Below are 18,524 nucleotides of genomic sequence, written 5' to 3'. Positions count from 1 at the left end.
ATGTCTGACTTGTATCTCAGAATGGATGAATAGTAATTTTCTCAAGTTAAATAAAGAGAAAACTGAAATCTTAGTGATCAGCAATAATGGATACAATGAGGCTATTAGAAATAAACTGGATACATTAGGATTAAAAGTCAAGACGGAGGTAAAAAGCTTAGGGGGATTGTTGACTGTAATCTGAATTTTAAATCACATATTAATCAGATCATTAGGACAGCATTTTTTCACTTAAGAAACATAAGTAAAGTTAGACCTCTTATATCACTGAAAGATGCTGAGAAATTAGTTCACGCATTTGTTTTCAGTCGACTAGATTACTGTAACGCACTCCTCTCAGGACTACCCAAAAAAGACATAAATCGTTTGCAACAGTGCAGAATGCAGCTGCTAGAATCCTAACTAGGAAAAGAAAATCAGAACACATTTCTCCAGTTTTATGTCACTACACTGGTTACCTGTGTCATTCAGGATTGACTTTAAAATTCTGCTTATGGTTTATAAAGCCTTAAATAATCTCGCCCCATCTTATATATCGGAATGTCTGACACCTTATATTCCAAATCGTAACCTCAGATCCTCAAATGAGTGTCTCCTTAGAATTCCAAGAACAAAACTTAAAAGAAGTGGTGAGGCGGCCTTCTGCTGTTATGCACCTAAAATCTGGAATAGCCTGCCAATAGGAATTCGCCAGGCTGATACAGTAGAGCACTTTAAAACACTGCTGAAAACACATTACTTTAACATGGCCTTTTATAACTTCATTTTAATCTTAATTTAACTTAATCCTGATACTCTGTATGTTCAATTCATCATAATAACTATTCATGGTGGCTCTAAAATCCGTACTGACCCCTACTCTCTCTTCTGTTTCTTTTTCCGGTGGCCTGCGCCACCACCACCTACTCAAAGCTTCATGATGCTCCAACAATGATGGATGGATTAAAAGGCAGAAGTCTACGTGACCATCATCATCATCAAGCCCTTCCGTGAGAACCCTAAATCCAAAGAGGACTGTTTCATTTATGTTAGGTAGAATGCCCAGAGGGGACTGGAATCCCTACAGATTTTATTTTTTTCTCCAGCCGTCTGGAGTTTTTTTTTTTCTGTCCCCTGGCCATTGAACCTTACTCTTATTATGTTAATTAATGTTGATTTATTTTTTTTTTATTGTGTCTTTTATTTTTCTATTCTTTATTATGTAAAGCACTTTGAGCTACTGTTTGTATGAAAATGTGCTATTTAAATAAATGTTGTTGTTGTTGTTGTTGTTCTGTGTTGTGGTAGCAGTGCCAAAGGATTTTCAAAACTTGTCTCAGCGGTAACCTCCGTTGGACACCAATGATAATGTGGTGGTATGGGGTCGGGGAGAGGGGGGTCATCTCAAGATTTGACAGTTATTACAGGCTGAAAATGTGCTAAATGTGGCAGTGGGTAATGCATATCCCTTATATACGAGGAGTATAGTGAGACCTAAAGAACTGAGTTTTGGGTGGTTTCAAGGAGTTTCTAGTAAAAATTTTCAACTACTCAAAAGGGGTGGAAGCCTATTCACTCAGGTTGTTCTCATCAAGTCTGTGGAAACACTAACCTTGAGTGGGGATATCGTATTGTGAGCCAGTGCAGGTAGCCTTTGGTGGGGTTTGAATGCTTTTCTGTGCTGATACAGCGTGTTGGCACCCCCACCACATGACAAACCACCTCAGGATCCTAGATTAGGATCCGAGCGCAGCCAGGATGACACCTTAGCACCACACAAGTTCAGATGGAATGGGACCAATGTGAGGTTTTTTTATGGTGGCTGGAGTGCCAATTCTGCCACGAACCCCCAAGATTTCCCTACAGGTTGGAGGGCCTGTTTGCTGGTTAATGTCATACCCAAGATGGAGCAATTGCAGGTTAAGGGCCTTGCTCAAGGGCCCAATGGAGCAGAGTCATTTTTGCAGTTTACGGGATTTGAACTGGCAACCTTCTGACTGCCAGAGCAGATCCCTAGCCTCAGTGATAGCTGAAATGCCCTGAAGTACTTTCTCCAAAACTACCTGAACACTGTTGTTAGGATAGGGATGTTTGGCCTGTACAAGTAGGACCCTCACCAGGACCACCAGATGGACAGTGAAAGAGTATAGAAAGAGAGTAATTTAGGAGGCTTTACCAAAAATAAAAGAATACCTGCTGCTAATATATTAAAGTTTTATTAATAAGTAAAAAGTATAGCACATTGAACAGAGTGGTCAATCCACATGAGTGAAAAACTGGAAATGTGTACTGGTGGGTGTTCTGTCCAGATCCCACAAAAGTGTGTATATATTTAAAATTATATTTACTCAAAATAATTCACTTTAATGCATGATTTGTGTAGAATGAAGAGCTGTACAGATTTAAAAACAATTTCATTTATTGCAAGACCACAAAGAATGTACGAGTACAATGCACAGAATTTGTTTTCCCAACAACATTCAAATTCATTTCAATAACAGATTTACACATACAAATAATGAGTAAAATATAGTTCCAGTTAGCAAAACACATTTTTAAAAATACACTTTTATGTAATTATTTATCACATTTGTTATAAGATTTTTGATTTTAAAGCACTTCAGTATATTAGCGTCTAAAGATCAATGCAGCAACCCGTGAACAGTGAAGTTCAATTTGCCATCTCTGCCTTTCATATAATAAGCGTGACGTGTCCTGTATATGTGTACCCATCCTAAACAAATGTTGTATAAAAATACCCATGACATAAGTATGAAGACACTGGAGTGTGCAGAAACAGTAGTTTGTGGTGCTATGTCAGATGTCAAGAATGGCCGCCGTTAACTCCTAGGCACAAACAGCAGAGTGACCCACGTTCGCCGCGGTATGTGCTGGGACTGCTTTATCCAACTAAACATTTCATATCAAAGTCTGAACCAGCCGCAGCAACACTGGGAGCAAGAGAGCTTCAAACCCTGTGAGAGGTTTTAGACTGTGCCAGCATAGGATTAGCACTTTGCCTTGGTGCCATCTTGGATGGCTACATGTTGCATTAAATTATGGGTAAAGGAACTGCAAGGAACTGCATGCCATACAGCAGCGTTTCTCAACCTTGAAGTATTTGTGACCCAAGTTTTCATAACAAATTTAATCGCGTCCCCCTAACATTTTTTTGAAATGTAGATGCATATTTGATTATACCTACTTAACTTTTATCGACATTTATCTAACTCTATATTTATTGTTCTAGTATCAGAATGTAGTTTAAGTTAATTTGTTTTGGTTTCAACAGAAGTTGGTTTTTTATATTTTTAATTCTTGTTTTCTTTTTTTCACATCTTCGCTCCCCCCTTTTTGTTACTTTGCGCCCCCCTAGGGGGGCCCACCCCACAGGTTGAGAACCACTGCCATACAGCATGTGGGCATGACAAACCAATTTCCTGACTCATATGTCTGATGCTCCCCATAAATAAAGCTCCAGAAGCTCCAGCCACCATTTATGAGAGTAAACTCACACCTCTACATACCACACAGCCTGCCATAGCTTCTTCAAAAAGCAAACGGCCTTTCATTTTTGTACTGGATACAAAATTGTGTTTCATTTGGACGTGACTGTCACACATGTGGGCTCATCCAAGGTATGTAATACCCCACTGGGGCAAGAGGGGGAGCTACTGCTGACAGTTTTGACTTTTCTTCTCTTCCTCGCTTGTGGGCAACTAACCCCACCCCTTCCTCCTGGACAGCTATAAAAGCCTGTTGGTCCCAAATAACAGCATCTCATTTGGTCCTGGACGAATCTACAGCATGGAGCTCAGGGATCCCTTCTTGGTCTCAACAGCTGTTAGTTTGGGAGTCTTAGAGGCACATTTATGTTCCATTTTTGCACCCTGTTTTGTTATTTTTTGCTGTACTCCTGTACTCCTTCCACCTGTCCACACCACACAGAAAATTAGGATTCATGCATTTTGTGGTCCTTTGTTTATGCTATCTAGTTACCTGAGACCGAAGACTGGACTCCTTTGGTACTGTGTCTCTTCAGAGAATCCTTGGGTATCACTGGTTTGACTTTGTGTCGAATGACTGGTTGCTCATGGAGTCCTGAATCAGGCACATTACCTGTATTGTGAGGGAGTGTCAGTTATGGCACTACGGCCATGTGGCGCATTTCCCCGAGGGTAATCCAGCTTGTAGGATCCTCATTGTTGGGGACCCGAGTGGCTGGCTAAGGCCAAGGGGTCACCCACATAACCCCTGGTTGCGTCAGATGGGGGGTCATTTCTGGAGGGTGGGAATGGACCGCATGTCTGCCTGCGGGGTTGCCTACTGGGATCCCGAGCTGTTTCGTCGTGAAGTTGGTGCAGCAATGGGGTTTTCATGCAGACTTGGAGTCTGTGCTAGCATCTTTTGGAAAAAAGCAGGAACCGATCGAGTAGGAGACGCCAGTCCTGAGCATGCTGAATCTTTACAGTTAGGCCTGGGTCAGGGAAGCTGCAGTAGAGTGAGAACAGCACACTTGCTTAAAGTGCAAATCTTAAGGTGTCTCGTTATCAGCCCTTTGCTATATTAAATTTAAAATATTACTCTTAAATTTTTACATGTAAAACCTGGAACTGAAATGCATATTACAACTCCAAAATCAACTGACTTAAAAATAACAAAACCTAACCAGAATTTGGTGATCAGCCACAGTTTAAAGAATTAATGCTTCCCTGACTCTTCTGCTTCAGTAATTACGATTATGCTGCCACAGCACAGCGACTGGAATGTGTCATCTACGTCCCCCATTACCAGCGGCAGACCACATGCTGCACGCGCATCACGAAGTAGAAGCTGAGCTTCCCTGGCATCCGTCAAGGCAATAAAGGAGAGGCAAGAGACGGCAAAAGAAATGCAGGAGTGTGTGCCACTGGGCAGCTTTGGCAGTTGCTGAAAGGGCTGTTGGATTAAACAAGTTGAAACAGGTAGTTTTAAAATTTGAAAAACGTCTTTGTCTGGGAACACACCCAATGTCTGCGAATCTCCACTTACATCGGCATCACGGTAGGACAAAACTTGACAGAACCTTCAGAAGGATCACAAGGGATTTCACTTCATAACTGCACCACCATCATCTGCCTCTGTGATGCTGGACTGTGTCTTGTTTATTGTTTTATGGTTAGTCTTCGGTTGGATTTCTTTTGTGTCTGTTATATTGGTCATTTTTGTTATTTACTTCCTTAAATATACACAAAAATGTATTATAGTAAGTTACATTTTGTAAAACATTACAGTTCACTAAAGAACTTTGTCTGGGGGACACCACACGTCTTTGTCTCGGCAGCCAGCCTCACACATGTGATTTGCTTGCGCAATGATCATTCTATCTCACATTTCTTCCAAATGTTTAGTGCAATACACTTAGAATATACAGTTGCCATGGGCCCAAAACATATTTTGCAGATTTTCACATTTGCAGGGGTCCTGCATCCCTAACTCTAGTTAATCACAAAGGGTAACTGTAATTTAGGGGCCTTCAAAAGTCATTTCTATACAAATTAGGTGAATAGGAATGGTCAGCTCGGTGGTCTGAATGGCCTATTCTTGTCAAATCTGTTCTACTTTTGGGAGGTCCTACTGTAAGTAGGCCACAGCCAGCGCTCTTCTGTATACTGGAAGGCTGCATATAGTTGCAGGCTACCCAAGCTGTACCCTTGTCATGCCTCCTTTTGATTTTCAGGCAATTTAAAAATCAAGTGTTAAGGATTTTGCATTGAAATTTATTGGAAATTTCTTTACGTGCTATAACGTACCAACTTTTTGTTTCAATGCCTGTAGCAGCTAAAATAAGAAGCAAGGTGTTTTAACAAATAAAGTGTAACTTAAGGGATTTACAGGTGACAGTGGGTAGCAATGCTGCCTCTCACATCCAGTGTCCTAAATTGGAATCCCACACCTTGTCATTGTCGGTTTAAAGTCTGCATGTTCTCCCCATTCATGTGGGGGTTTTCTCCCAATTTACCCCGACATGCTGGCAAATCCCCAAGTGGGCCCCCATGATGCCCAGGGCAGTTTGTTGTCCCAATGATGCTGAAATACACCTCAGACCGTCTCAGCACTCCACTGAATGAAGTGGCTTTGAGGGCGTGTCATGTGTGTTCAGGCGTGATTATTTAAGCACCGTAGCCAGCATGCTTGTTTCTACTTTTCCATAATACAGTCATTTGCAATCAGGGCCTATCCCAGCAGAGCAGATCGGATTTTTTTTTTTTTACTTTTCTGTTGCTCCTTGAATCACATCATATTGGATGTTCCATTCAATTTTTCTACCTTCAGCCAATCAGCTTTTTGCCTTTGCCGTCCTATCACAGGGACTGCGGCAAAGGATATGCGAAATCTCTCTGTTTGGAAGAAGAGGAAAAACAGCCCTTGCAACGCCATGTATGAAAATGTGAAGAAATCTTCCAAGCATAAAAGAAGAAACCCTGTCGTCAGTTGACAACTTTAATGTGGAACGAGAGTGGCTCAAGCATCCTGAAAAAAAAATGCATAAATACCAAGGACCCCTCCGGGTCTGCACGCTAACACCCATAATTCACTCATACAGGGCCGATGTCATGATGCAGTGAAGAGAACCAAAAGCTTATATTGCCATCTGCTGGCTTAAAATGTCAGTTACAAAAATACCTTGGCTCCTTCCAAGAGCGTCTTTGTTATTATTGTACTGTACATAAGGTATTATACTGTATGCAAACCTTCTATATAAAAACAATGTGGCCTTAAAAAAGAAACCTAAAGGCCAGAGTTTACATGACACGCTGCTGCGGCCCCCTTCATAGGAGCAGGCACACACCTGATTTTGACTCCCCACCTCCACCTATCCCAGCTTTGCTTTCCTTCCTATTGGGGTCACTCAGCTCATCAAACAGTCCGCTGTTAATGATCTCTTCCTGCCAGGGGATGGAGACAGCACCAGTGGCAAACTTCTTGAAGAACTTCTTATCCTTATCATCAAACTCGATGCCCCTGATTTCAGAAAAATCTGCAATGTCACCAATTTCTTTTGCATAAACAACAGAGGGATCGGGCACAAACGGTGGCTTGATGAGACCAGCCTCAAGTCTTTGGAAGTTTATTGTTTTAAACCAGGCGTGCTTTCTTGGGTCATCATTTTGCCCCCTAAAATACAAACAGCAACAAAGAATCTGTTACTTTTCAGAGAGCGAATGCTGGAAACTTCAATTTTCATATTGTGCAAGCTGTCTAAAAAGAGAAGTAACAAGAAGAATGAGGTGGAGAGAAAGAGCTGCAATGAGATAAGGTGTTTGAAGGAGATCAGGAAACAAGAAGTACGCAAAGATTAAAAGTGAAACAAAGAGAGAAAGGATCGGAAAAATGGGAGTCTGATGTGCTATTACAGATTAAACAGATTATGCTTTTACTCTAAAGAATCACTTTCAAACTGAAAGGTTAGCAGCGACAAAGTCGAGGGGAGTGTCAGGTTGGCCGAGGGGCAGCATATGGTCACTGGTCTAGCGGAAAGAAACGCCTTCAGGACAAGGCAGTTTGAAGACTGTCTAGGAGACTTGGGGCTCAGGAGTACTGGGCCTACTAGAGGTGACATCTCACCTACATGGAAATAAATGTCACCCCTGACTCAGGCACTGATTTCAGAGATTAGTGAAAATAATCTGAGGAAGGGATGCTCAACCAAAAGCATCTCCAACCAGTAACCCATCATGTTTAAAGCCGCAAAGAATCGAGAGACAGAGGGAGGCAGGAGTTGGGGAAGTGGTTGGTGAGCAATCCCACTTGACATGTGATAGTTAGGCCCAGGTCCTGTCTACAGTTTTGTTTCATCTGTTTAGGCCATTGGCACATTATAGATGTTCTCCCACCGCAGGAAGTTTGTTTTCGGAAACCAACGATCTTCTGTACAATGCAGGCCCTAGGCCACTTGTGGTCTCTGGCTACTTTTGTGTGCTACATTCCCGCCGCACACACAACAGGAACTGTAACCCTTATGCAAAAAATTTGACATGAAAAGAAGAGTGATGCAGTGGGAAGTGAGGCACTTTTAGGAGTACACATTGAACCCCCCACATATTGCTTCAATGTGGTGATGGGGTGCGGTGGCTATGAAGAGCGAAATGGCACAATGGGGAGTTCATGGAGGACCTGCCTAACCTATGGCTTCGAAGTGATCGCAACTTTCCTGGAGAGATTATTGCTTTGATGTCGTGGCACAGCACACCAGGGAGGCAGTTATGAAGAATAATGTGGTGCAAAGAGCGCCATTCCCGCAATCACCAGTAACTCACCAAAGTCAATACTACTAACAGATTTGTAAGATGGAGCCAGTGCTTGTGGTCAGCCAGCCAGCATAATTCATTCCCTGAGCCCCACTCATGATTGTTCCTGGCTGAACGACAAGTACCGTATATACTCGCGTTTAAGTTCTCTCGTGGATAAGTCGGGACTTGATTTTACCGTATAGTTTCCGGTATTTTATAATGTTGGCTGTATAAGTCGAATGTGGAAAACTCACGTTATTGATCCATGAGATTATTATATGCTCATGTATTGTGCCTTCATGACAACACGGTAATACCTGCACTATTCTGAAGCGACATTTACACTGTTTTGTGTTTTTTGTATCTCACACCCTCATACACATTTATCATAAGAGCATCCCTTATCTACGTTGGAGCATTTGATCACAAGAAAATAAGAAGCTGGTTTTAAATTAAAAGTCGTTGAAGTGGCAAAAGAAATTGGTAACTGCGCTGCTGCAACAGAATTCAATGTGTCTGAGAAACTGATGTGAGACTGGAGCAGACAAGAAGATGAAAAAAAAAAAATTATGTGTCGCATTTTTGAATGGGTGTATAAGTCGGGGTCTGATTTAATGAATGATTTTTCAAGTTTCAAGACCTGACTTATACACGAGTATATACAGTACATATAGTACCTTGGAGCATCAGTTAAAAAAAAATACCAGGAACTACAAACAGCCCGAGTTCCTGCTGTGGGAAAGCACCTCATGTTAGAGAGTTAGAGGAAGTCATGGCGTGCTCCCATGACCACCTACTGTGTAGAATGACATACCCAGCCACACACTGTGTCTTAAATCATAATGGTGGGCTTGTGTGTGTGTGCGTGTGTGTGTGAATCTGATGACCAATGAGCATTCAGTCGATATGTATAAAGCAGCAGGAGTAAGAAACCTGACAAACAGAAGAGACTTGTCTGTCTGATGTCTGATGTCTTGTGTCTTCTGTACCACAACACAATAAAAAAAAAGAAACAAAGGGGCTGAGGTTGCAGCTGCTTCTTTACTTGCTGTATCTGTAAGCAATTCGCAAGACCACCTGCTCTGTCAGGCAGCACATTATTGACCGTCAGAATGTAGTGAGTTTGTGATACTTTGAAAATGTGAAACTGTGCTGAAAAGTCATCATGGAGTGATGTAATTTGTCACCCCAAGTAGTTTCTAGTCCTGTAAGCTGACATACTCCGATGACGAGATCAGCAACTGCAGTAGTCAAATTTGACGTCCCCTCCGACTAGAAGTCATGTACTGGGACATCAGCTTTTTTTTTTATAGTTGATAATTTCTCCTCCGTATTTCTTGTGTATTTCTTGGGTTTCTTGGCATTATTGCTGGTGTGGAGTGGCTTTCTGAATCTCCTCTTACTCCAGAATTAATGTTGGAAAATAGCATTTATAATGAAGTGAAACAAGAAGGGGCCAAACAGCTTTGACTATGAGGCATGCAGCATACTGAAACATCCCTGACCAATTATTAATTTAGTAAAAATAAAACAACTACAAAACAAAACTAAGACGTCGGTGCTAATTTGAACTTCACAGCTCTGACATGTGGGCAAAACACATCTGAACTTCTGACAGGGAGTGTGGTTAAGGCTTTAGATTTCAGACTCTGAGGTTGTGGGTTCAAAACTTCAAATCCCACTGCTGACACTGTGTGACTATAAGCAAGTCACTTGAGCTCCCTGGAGTCCAATTGAAAAACCAAAAGAAATGTAACTAATTGTGTCATAAATGTTGTAAGTCACCTTGGATAAAAGCACCAGCCAAATAAGTAAATATATACATGCTGCTTATGACCTTTAATGGAATTACCACAGCAACAGTTTAGTGAATATTTCTCCAGTTGTAAATGCATCTCTCTATTATAAAAAAAATTCTTGGAAGGCTTGTAAGTAGACAATATGTGATTTTCTTGGAGACACTTTAACGTCCCGCGAGACAAGGCAGTGAGACAAAAGGACAGCTGCTCTACAGGCTTTTAAATGATCGATGCACAGCACGACATGCAGAACATGCAGCTCGGCAGCAGCAGCAGCAAGACAGCAGCTGATCCGACCGCATCTCTTAGCGTGCATTCAGCCCCCGCCTTCACAACGCGAGTGGCAGAGACCCAAAGTGGCTGGTGCATAGTGCACCCCCTGGGGGTGGCCGAGAAGCGAGCAGGGGGCAAAGCCCACTAGTTCTTTGTTATTTTAGAGACATTTAGTGAATGGGATTAGCAAGCTTTGTTGGGCTGTGCTCAGTAAAACTGCATTATAAAAGTAGACATTACACAATATTTTTGCATCTTCTTTATGAAGTGGTGCTGAAGCAACAATATAGCCTGCTCATGTCAGTCTGCTTGGGTTCTTTTCCAGAATGCATGATCAAGCATCATGAACCGAGCCACAGCTTGACTTAAGCTAAAATAAGCTTATGTAATAACATAAAAAAATGCTCTGCAGTTGACTGAATGATATTATGTTTAAAAATTCTGACGGGGGAATTGCAAAAAAAGTAATATAGTTCTATCTGTCCATTACTGAAGCTCCTTAATCAGGTCTGGAGTCATGGGGAGGTGATCCCTATTGTGGATGCCCTGGGTTCAAGGCAGCCACCAATCCTGGACAGCACACTTCCATGTGGAGCCAGTTTTGAGCCACCCCTTAACCCAACATGCACCTCTTACACTGACGCACAGAGACCATGTAAGCCCAGCATGGACAGCGAGAGGGATATCTGGACAGAGGAACTCTGGAGTTGTGGGTAAACTGCTACTCCACCTACCAAGCTGCAGCTCTCTTAAAAAGTACATTGAGAAATGTCTGATCAGTTTAATTGAAATGAGCAAAATGACTTGCAGCAGAGACCCCTCTGGTCCCTACCTGTAATCTGCTGTCTCTTCCTAATTGCCAAGCGAGCTGGAAGCCCCTAATGCTTCAAGTAAAGGTTCAGCTGAATAGAAATAAAAGCCAACTGGAAAGCAAAATGACAACATAAAAAAATCAACATTTAACAATACGGAGCTGCTTATAAGAAGCATTTAATGAAACTTTGTATATTAGTGAAAAAAGAGAGCAATTATAAATAGAAACCACCTCTCAGCCACATGAGCATGACCTGTTTGCAGATCCAGCATTCACTCACGGGTTATATAAAGGTCTAATCATTAGTCTAAGACTATAATTAAGTGTGACATAAAAGGTTACTGACTTTGTAACCGTCATCGACAAAAATAACTCTTTAAGTAGAATTAGAAAAGGAAAATTGGTCGGTCGCCATTGTCTTCTCTGATGGTATACTGCAATTCTACGCTAAACCAGGCACTCACCCTCACCCTCACATCAGGAATATTTCAAGTCCCACCTTTAAATTGTGGGTGCAAACCAGCATACAAAGCTGATGGAGAGTGAGACACTGGAGCTGAATTCTGCATGATGCTATCTGCCCTCTCCAGGTCTTTGCTCTTCCAATGTAGCTTTCTTGATTGTTTTGTAAGGCTCTTGTTATTATTAACATTTACTGTCAAAATGACATTAAAAAGAAATTTATTGATCTGAGTGTAACACCCTCATAAATTAAAGATGGACAAGTGTGACGGCACTACTGCCTCACGGATTCAGGGTCTTGGGTTCTAATTCCAAATTCGGTTGCTGTTGGTGAGCAGTTTACATGTCTACTGTGTCATTTTCTTTAGACATTTTGTTTTTTTTCCACATCCCAAAGACATGCATGCAAGGTAAAGGCCCTGTGTGTCTGTGCTCATGAGTTGGCCTTGTGGTGGACTGACACTTGTCACCCACGGCTGGTCCTGTCTTGAGCCTGATACTGATGGAGCAGTTCACCTACAATGGGGTTAAACTGCTTTGAGTTGTTAAGATCTAAGGGCTTTGGACCGCCTAGAATTTACTTTTTGCAATGGTTTTAGTTCAGTGTGGCTATTATTTTTTACTGTCATGTTTCATCATTATTGCACCAAAATTGCTGTTTTGTGAAGCTCTGCTTTGTTAGTAATCCCATTGCTGCCTTGTGATGATGAGAAGCCATGAGGTGATGATATTATCGTTACACCATAAAAGATGGCATTACGGTAGTTCTGGCAGCAAACATTTTGGATGTCATGGAACGTCTTTTTGCTGCATTTATCTAACATCAGATGTGTTTAGGGAGTCAAGGTTTTTGCACCAGTGGCAGATTTATGTCCCTGGAGTAGGATCTAAGAAAAGTACCAGGAACTACAAATGGCCTGCGTTCCGGCGGTGGGAAAGCTACAAAGGTTCTTGAGTTTCTAAAAAGTCCCTGGTTTCTGAAACAAGTTCCTGCTGTGGGAAGCACCGTATGTGAGCAAGTCAGAGGCAGTCACGGTGTGCTCCCATGAGCGCTAACTGTGTAGTATGACACACCCAGCCACCCACTCTACATGGTCTGTAAATCGTACTGCATCTTAAATTGTGGTGGCGGGCTTGTGAGTGTATGAAAGCTGATGACCAATGAGCATTCAGTCGAAAGTGTAATGCATATAATGCAGCAATGAAGAGGAAAAAAAACGACCAACAGAAGAGACTCGTCTATCTGATGTCTTGTGTCTTCCATACCACAACACAATAGAAAATAATACACAAAGGGGCTGAGGTTGTGGCTCAACCTATCATATCTGTAAGTAATACATAAGACTGGTGGCTCCATCAGGCAGCACATTATCAACTGTCATAAATTTGTAAATGTGAAATAGTGATTGGTTTAAGTATGAGCGACATAGGCAGCCACCAAGGGTTGGTATCTTGCACAGTGCGCCCACACCAAAAAATTTGGAATGGTGAGCGGGTCGATCCATTAGAGGAGCTGTTAATGAAAGGGGTTTTTGCTCTGTAAATCCCGCGGTATGTGCACAGAGGGATACCATTCATGTAACTGAAGGGGTGCATGCAGCAGACACTGAGAGGGACAAGGTCCTCAAAAAGTGTAATAGTGACCACCTGCTATAGACACCAAGGGGCACCGTCCCCTGCCTAGAGCTCCAAATGGGCTTTGACTGGCACTGTTTGCAATTAACAGTCTGAGTTTGTGTTTAAGCTTTAATATTTTGGGTTTTCTGTCTGCTAGTACTTAGAGAGGCAATTTTGCCTCTTTATTTCTTGGTCCTGTTTATCATGTTTCTTGCTACTTTTTCCATTTTGACAGATCATGAATGGGTTAAATTATGTAAATAAAAGGTCTTCACTGAAATATTTGTACTGTTGAGCTTGATAGCCCTTGTTATTTAATTATATTGCATGTTATTTTTTTCTAAATTCCATCGCATAGTAAGTGAAATCCATGCCTTATTTGTTTATAATTTCATGTCATCCAAAGTAAACTCCATACTTTAATGCATTGATATCCTGTTTAAGGACACATGCAGCAGGGCCAAGAATTTGATATCAGAATAGAGTAGCTTACTGTAAGTGCTGTCACTTTAAAGCATTTGTCCAGCTGTTAACAAACCTGCTTCATACAGATGGGGTTGACTTGAGCTGGAGCCTAAACTAGCAGGATCAGGCAAAAGGCAGGCAAGCCATGGACAGGGCACCAGTCCACCATAGGGCACACTCATGCGGAGCCGCCTCTTAACCTAACATTGTCATGTTTGGGATGTTAGAGATAATTGGGGTTTTCACAAGACTTGGAGAGGACCTCTTAACTCCACACAGAAGTAGGAATCATAGCCAAGACTCCAAAGCTGTGAGACAGCACATCATTATGCCCCCTCTCAGCTCCACTGATGGATCTTCATGTTTTTCGTTGCTGTTTCTGTTCTGACCCAATTTAAAATATCTGATATTACAACTAAACTGCAAACACATTAGTTCATTGTTTTACCAGAAATGTAAGAAGAAACAGTAACTGACTGATTTGATGCCATTTCTTTGAAGTGCTCTCATCAAAGAGTGTGTCTGCACTCTGCAGTGACTGGGAAAACATTCTAAAGAACCGAGAAGAAAAATAAAGCCAGAAGAAGTGTCACGAAAAAGAAGCACAGTGGTAAAGTGGAGTGTTTGCCTGTAGTTAGGTGTCAGGCCTGTGGGTGCTTAGTGGGATAAGCTGTGTCACGCATGCATGTCAAAGGACCTGCTCACAGGCTCAGTTGAGGTATATAATAACCGCCAAGACATGAGGGGATGCCTCCTTTTCCCACAATGCCGTAAAGCCACCACATGAAGGCATTTAACCCTGCCTGTTCTGGTACAGCCATCATAAAATCCCAGGCATCAGGAGGTGTCATTACTGGCCAGAGCAACCCACCAGATGGAGTACTGCTAGTGTGACTGCAACCTTTGTCTTTATTTTGAGATTCCCACTGAAGGCACATACGCCAACAAGCATTGTTTTTGTTTATTTCTGTTTATCTTGATGCCCCCAGACAGTAAAATAGAAGACCTGGTTGGATAATGGATGGATGGACCTGGTTTTCAACCCAAAATTTTTTTTCTGCATCCTTAGCTGTCATTCCCACATCTAGCCACAGGTGTTTGATACTTACAGCAACTGTGAGTATTGCCTTAAACCTTAGGAGTAAATCCAGCTGAATGGTTAGTGTTTTACTCTCTCATATACGAAGAAACCTCCCACACCTCAATTATTTTTGTAATTATGTCTGTGTGTGCGTGCGTATGTGTATGTAAACACGATAACTTGAGTACATTTTCATTTAGGTCAACCAAATTTCACATACAAGTATTAGGTACAAATAGTAGATTTCTGTCAACTTTTGGGCTATTTCTGCTAACCGGAAGTAGTACTTTTTTATTCATGCAGCTGCAGAGTCCGATTTATTCAACTTTACTTTTATAATAATTGTTCAATATATTATTAATTTAATTTGTTGTAGTTGATGGTTCTTTAATGTACATCTCCCTATTATAATAAAAAAATCCTGGGATGAGACAAACTTTTTCAGAGAGATACTTTCACGCCAATTTGCGCCAAGAGATTTAACCACGTCCGTGGCCTGCACATAAAAGATAAAGAGTAGATGACAAAGTAGAACGTCATAAAGAATTAAAAAATGTTGGTGCCATACACATGTAGAGCTGGTTAGAGATAATGGAAGTACTAAAATTCGAAAGTCACAAAAAAATGATAGTAAAGATCGCATTAGTACAAACAAACGGAAATTATTACTCTGTGAAATAACCAAACAGTGAAAAGAGATTGAATATATTGTTCGGATTTAAACTTTAAGTCGGAGACTTGTAGATCATCTAATTCGTGTTGCCATCAGGGAAAAGTAGTGTTTCTTCCCAATAAAGAGGCGTATCCGTGAAAATTAAAAGACACATAGCGCAGGCCGGGGTGTTGGCGAGCAAAACAAGCAGGGGGAAAACCTCTCTAGAAATATCTATATATATATATATATAAATTCCAACATCTGTCTGTCTGTCCACTTTTCACAAGAGAACTACTTAACGGATATAGATCAGGTTTTTCTCTATAATTTGCTTTTACATTCCAGTTGACTTTGACTTCTGTTATTGTGCTATGTATCATAGTTCGCTTGTGGTACCGATGTATTTGCGTGAATCTGAGAGAGACGCAGTTGGCTGAGAAGAGGGAAGGGGGGCAGGACCCTCCTCACTCATGTGCCAGCCTCACGCTGAGTACCTTAAATCCACTTAGCTAGCGAATGAGAGAACATATGTGACAGAGGAGGGGACGCTGGCGCATGCTTGCTGCTGACGCTCCTCCCTGTTAACAACACTTTTTGTAAAATTTGCCTTAATCCTGCACTTTTTTATGCTTGTTTTATTTCTTTATTGTACATGTAGTTCGTGAATGCAGCTGACTCAAATTGTATGGATTTGGATTAATTTTTACGGACTTTATGGATTTACCTTGACTGGGAACAACTGAATCTGTGGATCACAGGACGAGACCTGAGAACATTTCGATTCATTTTATTGTGCTTTATGACTAAGAACTGATCTGATGATCACACCCACCTGGCTTGTGGCTCTGCGGTGATCACGCCTGTAATACCCAGTTTTACCTGTTTATGGCTGTATGTTGGATCCTCCAAATCCTGCTACTTCCTCCTGCTATGCTTTCTGTTGCTTTGCTATCGCTGCTCATCTGCGCCATCGCACCCACCCGTCTCACCGGCTCTGCTGTGCTGTGCTGCTTCTCCACTGCTATCAGATAAGTATTGCTCAGTATCATGCTAAAATACTCTCATGAAAAACTCCTTTATATTAAACAGTTTGTCCAGAGCAAATTGTCTGACTGGAATATGCTAAAAGACACCGGTATTTTGCAAGGCCCGAAATATGTACATCACTGGTCAGGTCACCGCCATTGCTGGGCTACAAATGAAAAGATCACCAGAAGCATTTGCTCAGGAATACGCCGTCCTACTCATGGCCCTGAAAACAGAAGTGTCAGTGTGCCAAATTTACAGTATGTGAAAATAAACTCCGGTCATGACTCTGTGCAAAAAGAAGTCTCATCAACTAATATTGCATTTAATTTAATTCAAGATCTGTTAATGGCAAAGCATTGGTGCTGTCAGAATTCATCATTCACACCGAACTTGATATGCTGTGCTTAACGGAGACTGGCAAAAATGAATTTACATCTGTCACGGAGGCGACACCACCTGGTTACACCTTCCTCACAGAGCCTTGTAACTCAAGAGAAGGTGGAAGACTTGCAGTAATTGTCAGAGTGGAATTAAACATCAAAAGAATCCCAATTGATTGTCTATTATCTTTTGAGTGTCTGGCTCTTAAACTAATAATGGAATCAGGTCCTGTCTTACTCATTGTTCTTTATCATCCTCCAAAATACAATGCATCCTTCTTATCTGATCTGACTGAACTATTAACCCACCTAAGTTCCTTTTCCCAGAGAGTCATTCTTCTTGGTGATTTCATCATCCATATTGATGTTGATCTCATCTAAACTAAGAAGTGAATTCCTATCCTTACTGGACTGTTTTGTCTTGACACAACATGTTGATTTTCCCACCTACTCTGGTGGTCACATATTTGATCTGTACATCTGGATTATCTGTTGCCAACACTTACAGCACTGATATGGGACTCTCTGACCATAAAGCAGTACTTTTCACTGTCTCATTACCTCTCCCTCCTCTTAACTGTAAATGACAAATTTCTTACAGAAACTTTAAAAATATCTGTCTCGCTATCCTTTCTGGATCTATTTCTGATCTTTTACTGTCTTCGCTTATTCCATCAACACTAGATAGTCTTGTTGACCACTATAACACAGCTCTTAGTTCAACATTAGATAAAACAGCTCATTTAAAACATAAGGAGGTTTCCTTTAACACTAGAATTACCAGAGCCTACAAAAAAACTCATAGATCCGTCCCACCTTAAATCGCTTTGCACCTCTCCATCGGCATCTTTTGTCCTTTAAATGTGTTGATAAGCAGCAAGCAGCAAGCAGCCTGCTTTCACATCCCCAAGAGGCATGCTCAAAAAATACATGTGTAATGCCACAAAACGTGCATGCAGACACTTCAGTTCACAAGCATCGGTACGAGAATGCAGTCAGACTTCTTTTTAGGGCACATACACTGTCCAGATGTAAGCACTAGCATGGCAAGTCGCTTGCGAACTGAAGAGTCTATAGCTGCAGGTGTAGGCTGCCGTCGCAGTACTTTGTATATAAGAGGCAGATCGAATGTTATTTACTTATTTACCTTGGTTTATTTACTTACTTTCTACAGCGTAAAGTCACAAGTAGAGTGCAGAACTATAGCGCGTGTTTATGTGAAAACAGCAGTGTCAGAAAACTGAATAAAAAAAAAAACATAGCTAACCTTTACAAGTATTATACATTTACATTGGCTGTTACAGACTGAAATCAAATGTATGTTTTTATTCTAAAATAGTTTAGAATAAAAGCAGCTCACTTCTCAAAACAGACTCGTTGGGGATTGAAACCATGAAGTTTTGATTACCAGTCAACAGCTGATATCGCGCCACCAAAGCGGTCATAGTAAATGCGTGTCAATGTCGCATCCTAACGTGGGTTCTTTTTCTGCAATTATATTTTTGAATAAAAGTTCTGTTATATTTATACCTTTTGTGAAAGTGTTTCTTTGATATTTGGACTTCAGGCTTCACACATTATAAACTTCATGTCTACATTTTGTCAATTATAACTAAAACATGAAAAACGTTTCTTTTTTAACTATGTGTTTACATAGACCATTGTAGACACGGAACACACATGAAATGCAAGTGTTA

General features: G+C 41.2%; 1 protein-coding gene across 1 annotated transcript in view; it reads right to left on the bottom strand.

Annotated features, from left to right (window-relative positions):
- Positions 1-6,791: 6,791 nt before the first annotated feature.
- LOC120518528 (rhodopsin kinase grk7-a-like) overlaps positions 6,792-18,524 on the bottom strand; it is a 48,162-nt gene continuing 36,429 nt past the window's right edge. Inside the window, exon 4 of the mRNA XM_039741375.1 lies at positions 6,792-7,137. Coding sequence (XP_039597309.1) covers positions 6,792-7,137 — 346 coding nt within the window. The remainder of the gene's footprint in view (positions 7,138-18,524) is intronic.

Source organism: Polypterus senegalus, chromosome 1 (assembly GCF_016835505.1).
Source record: "Polypterus senegalus isolate Bchr_013 chromosome 1, ASM1683550v1, whole genome shotgun sequence".
NCBI lineage: Eukaryota > Metazoa > Chordata > Cladistia > Polypteriformes > Polypteridae > Polypterus > Polypterus senegalus.
This window is presented reverse-complemented; position numbering and strand designations above follow the sequence as displayed.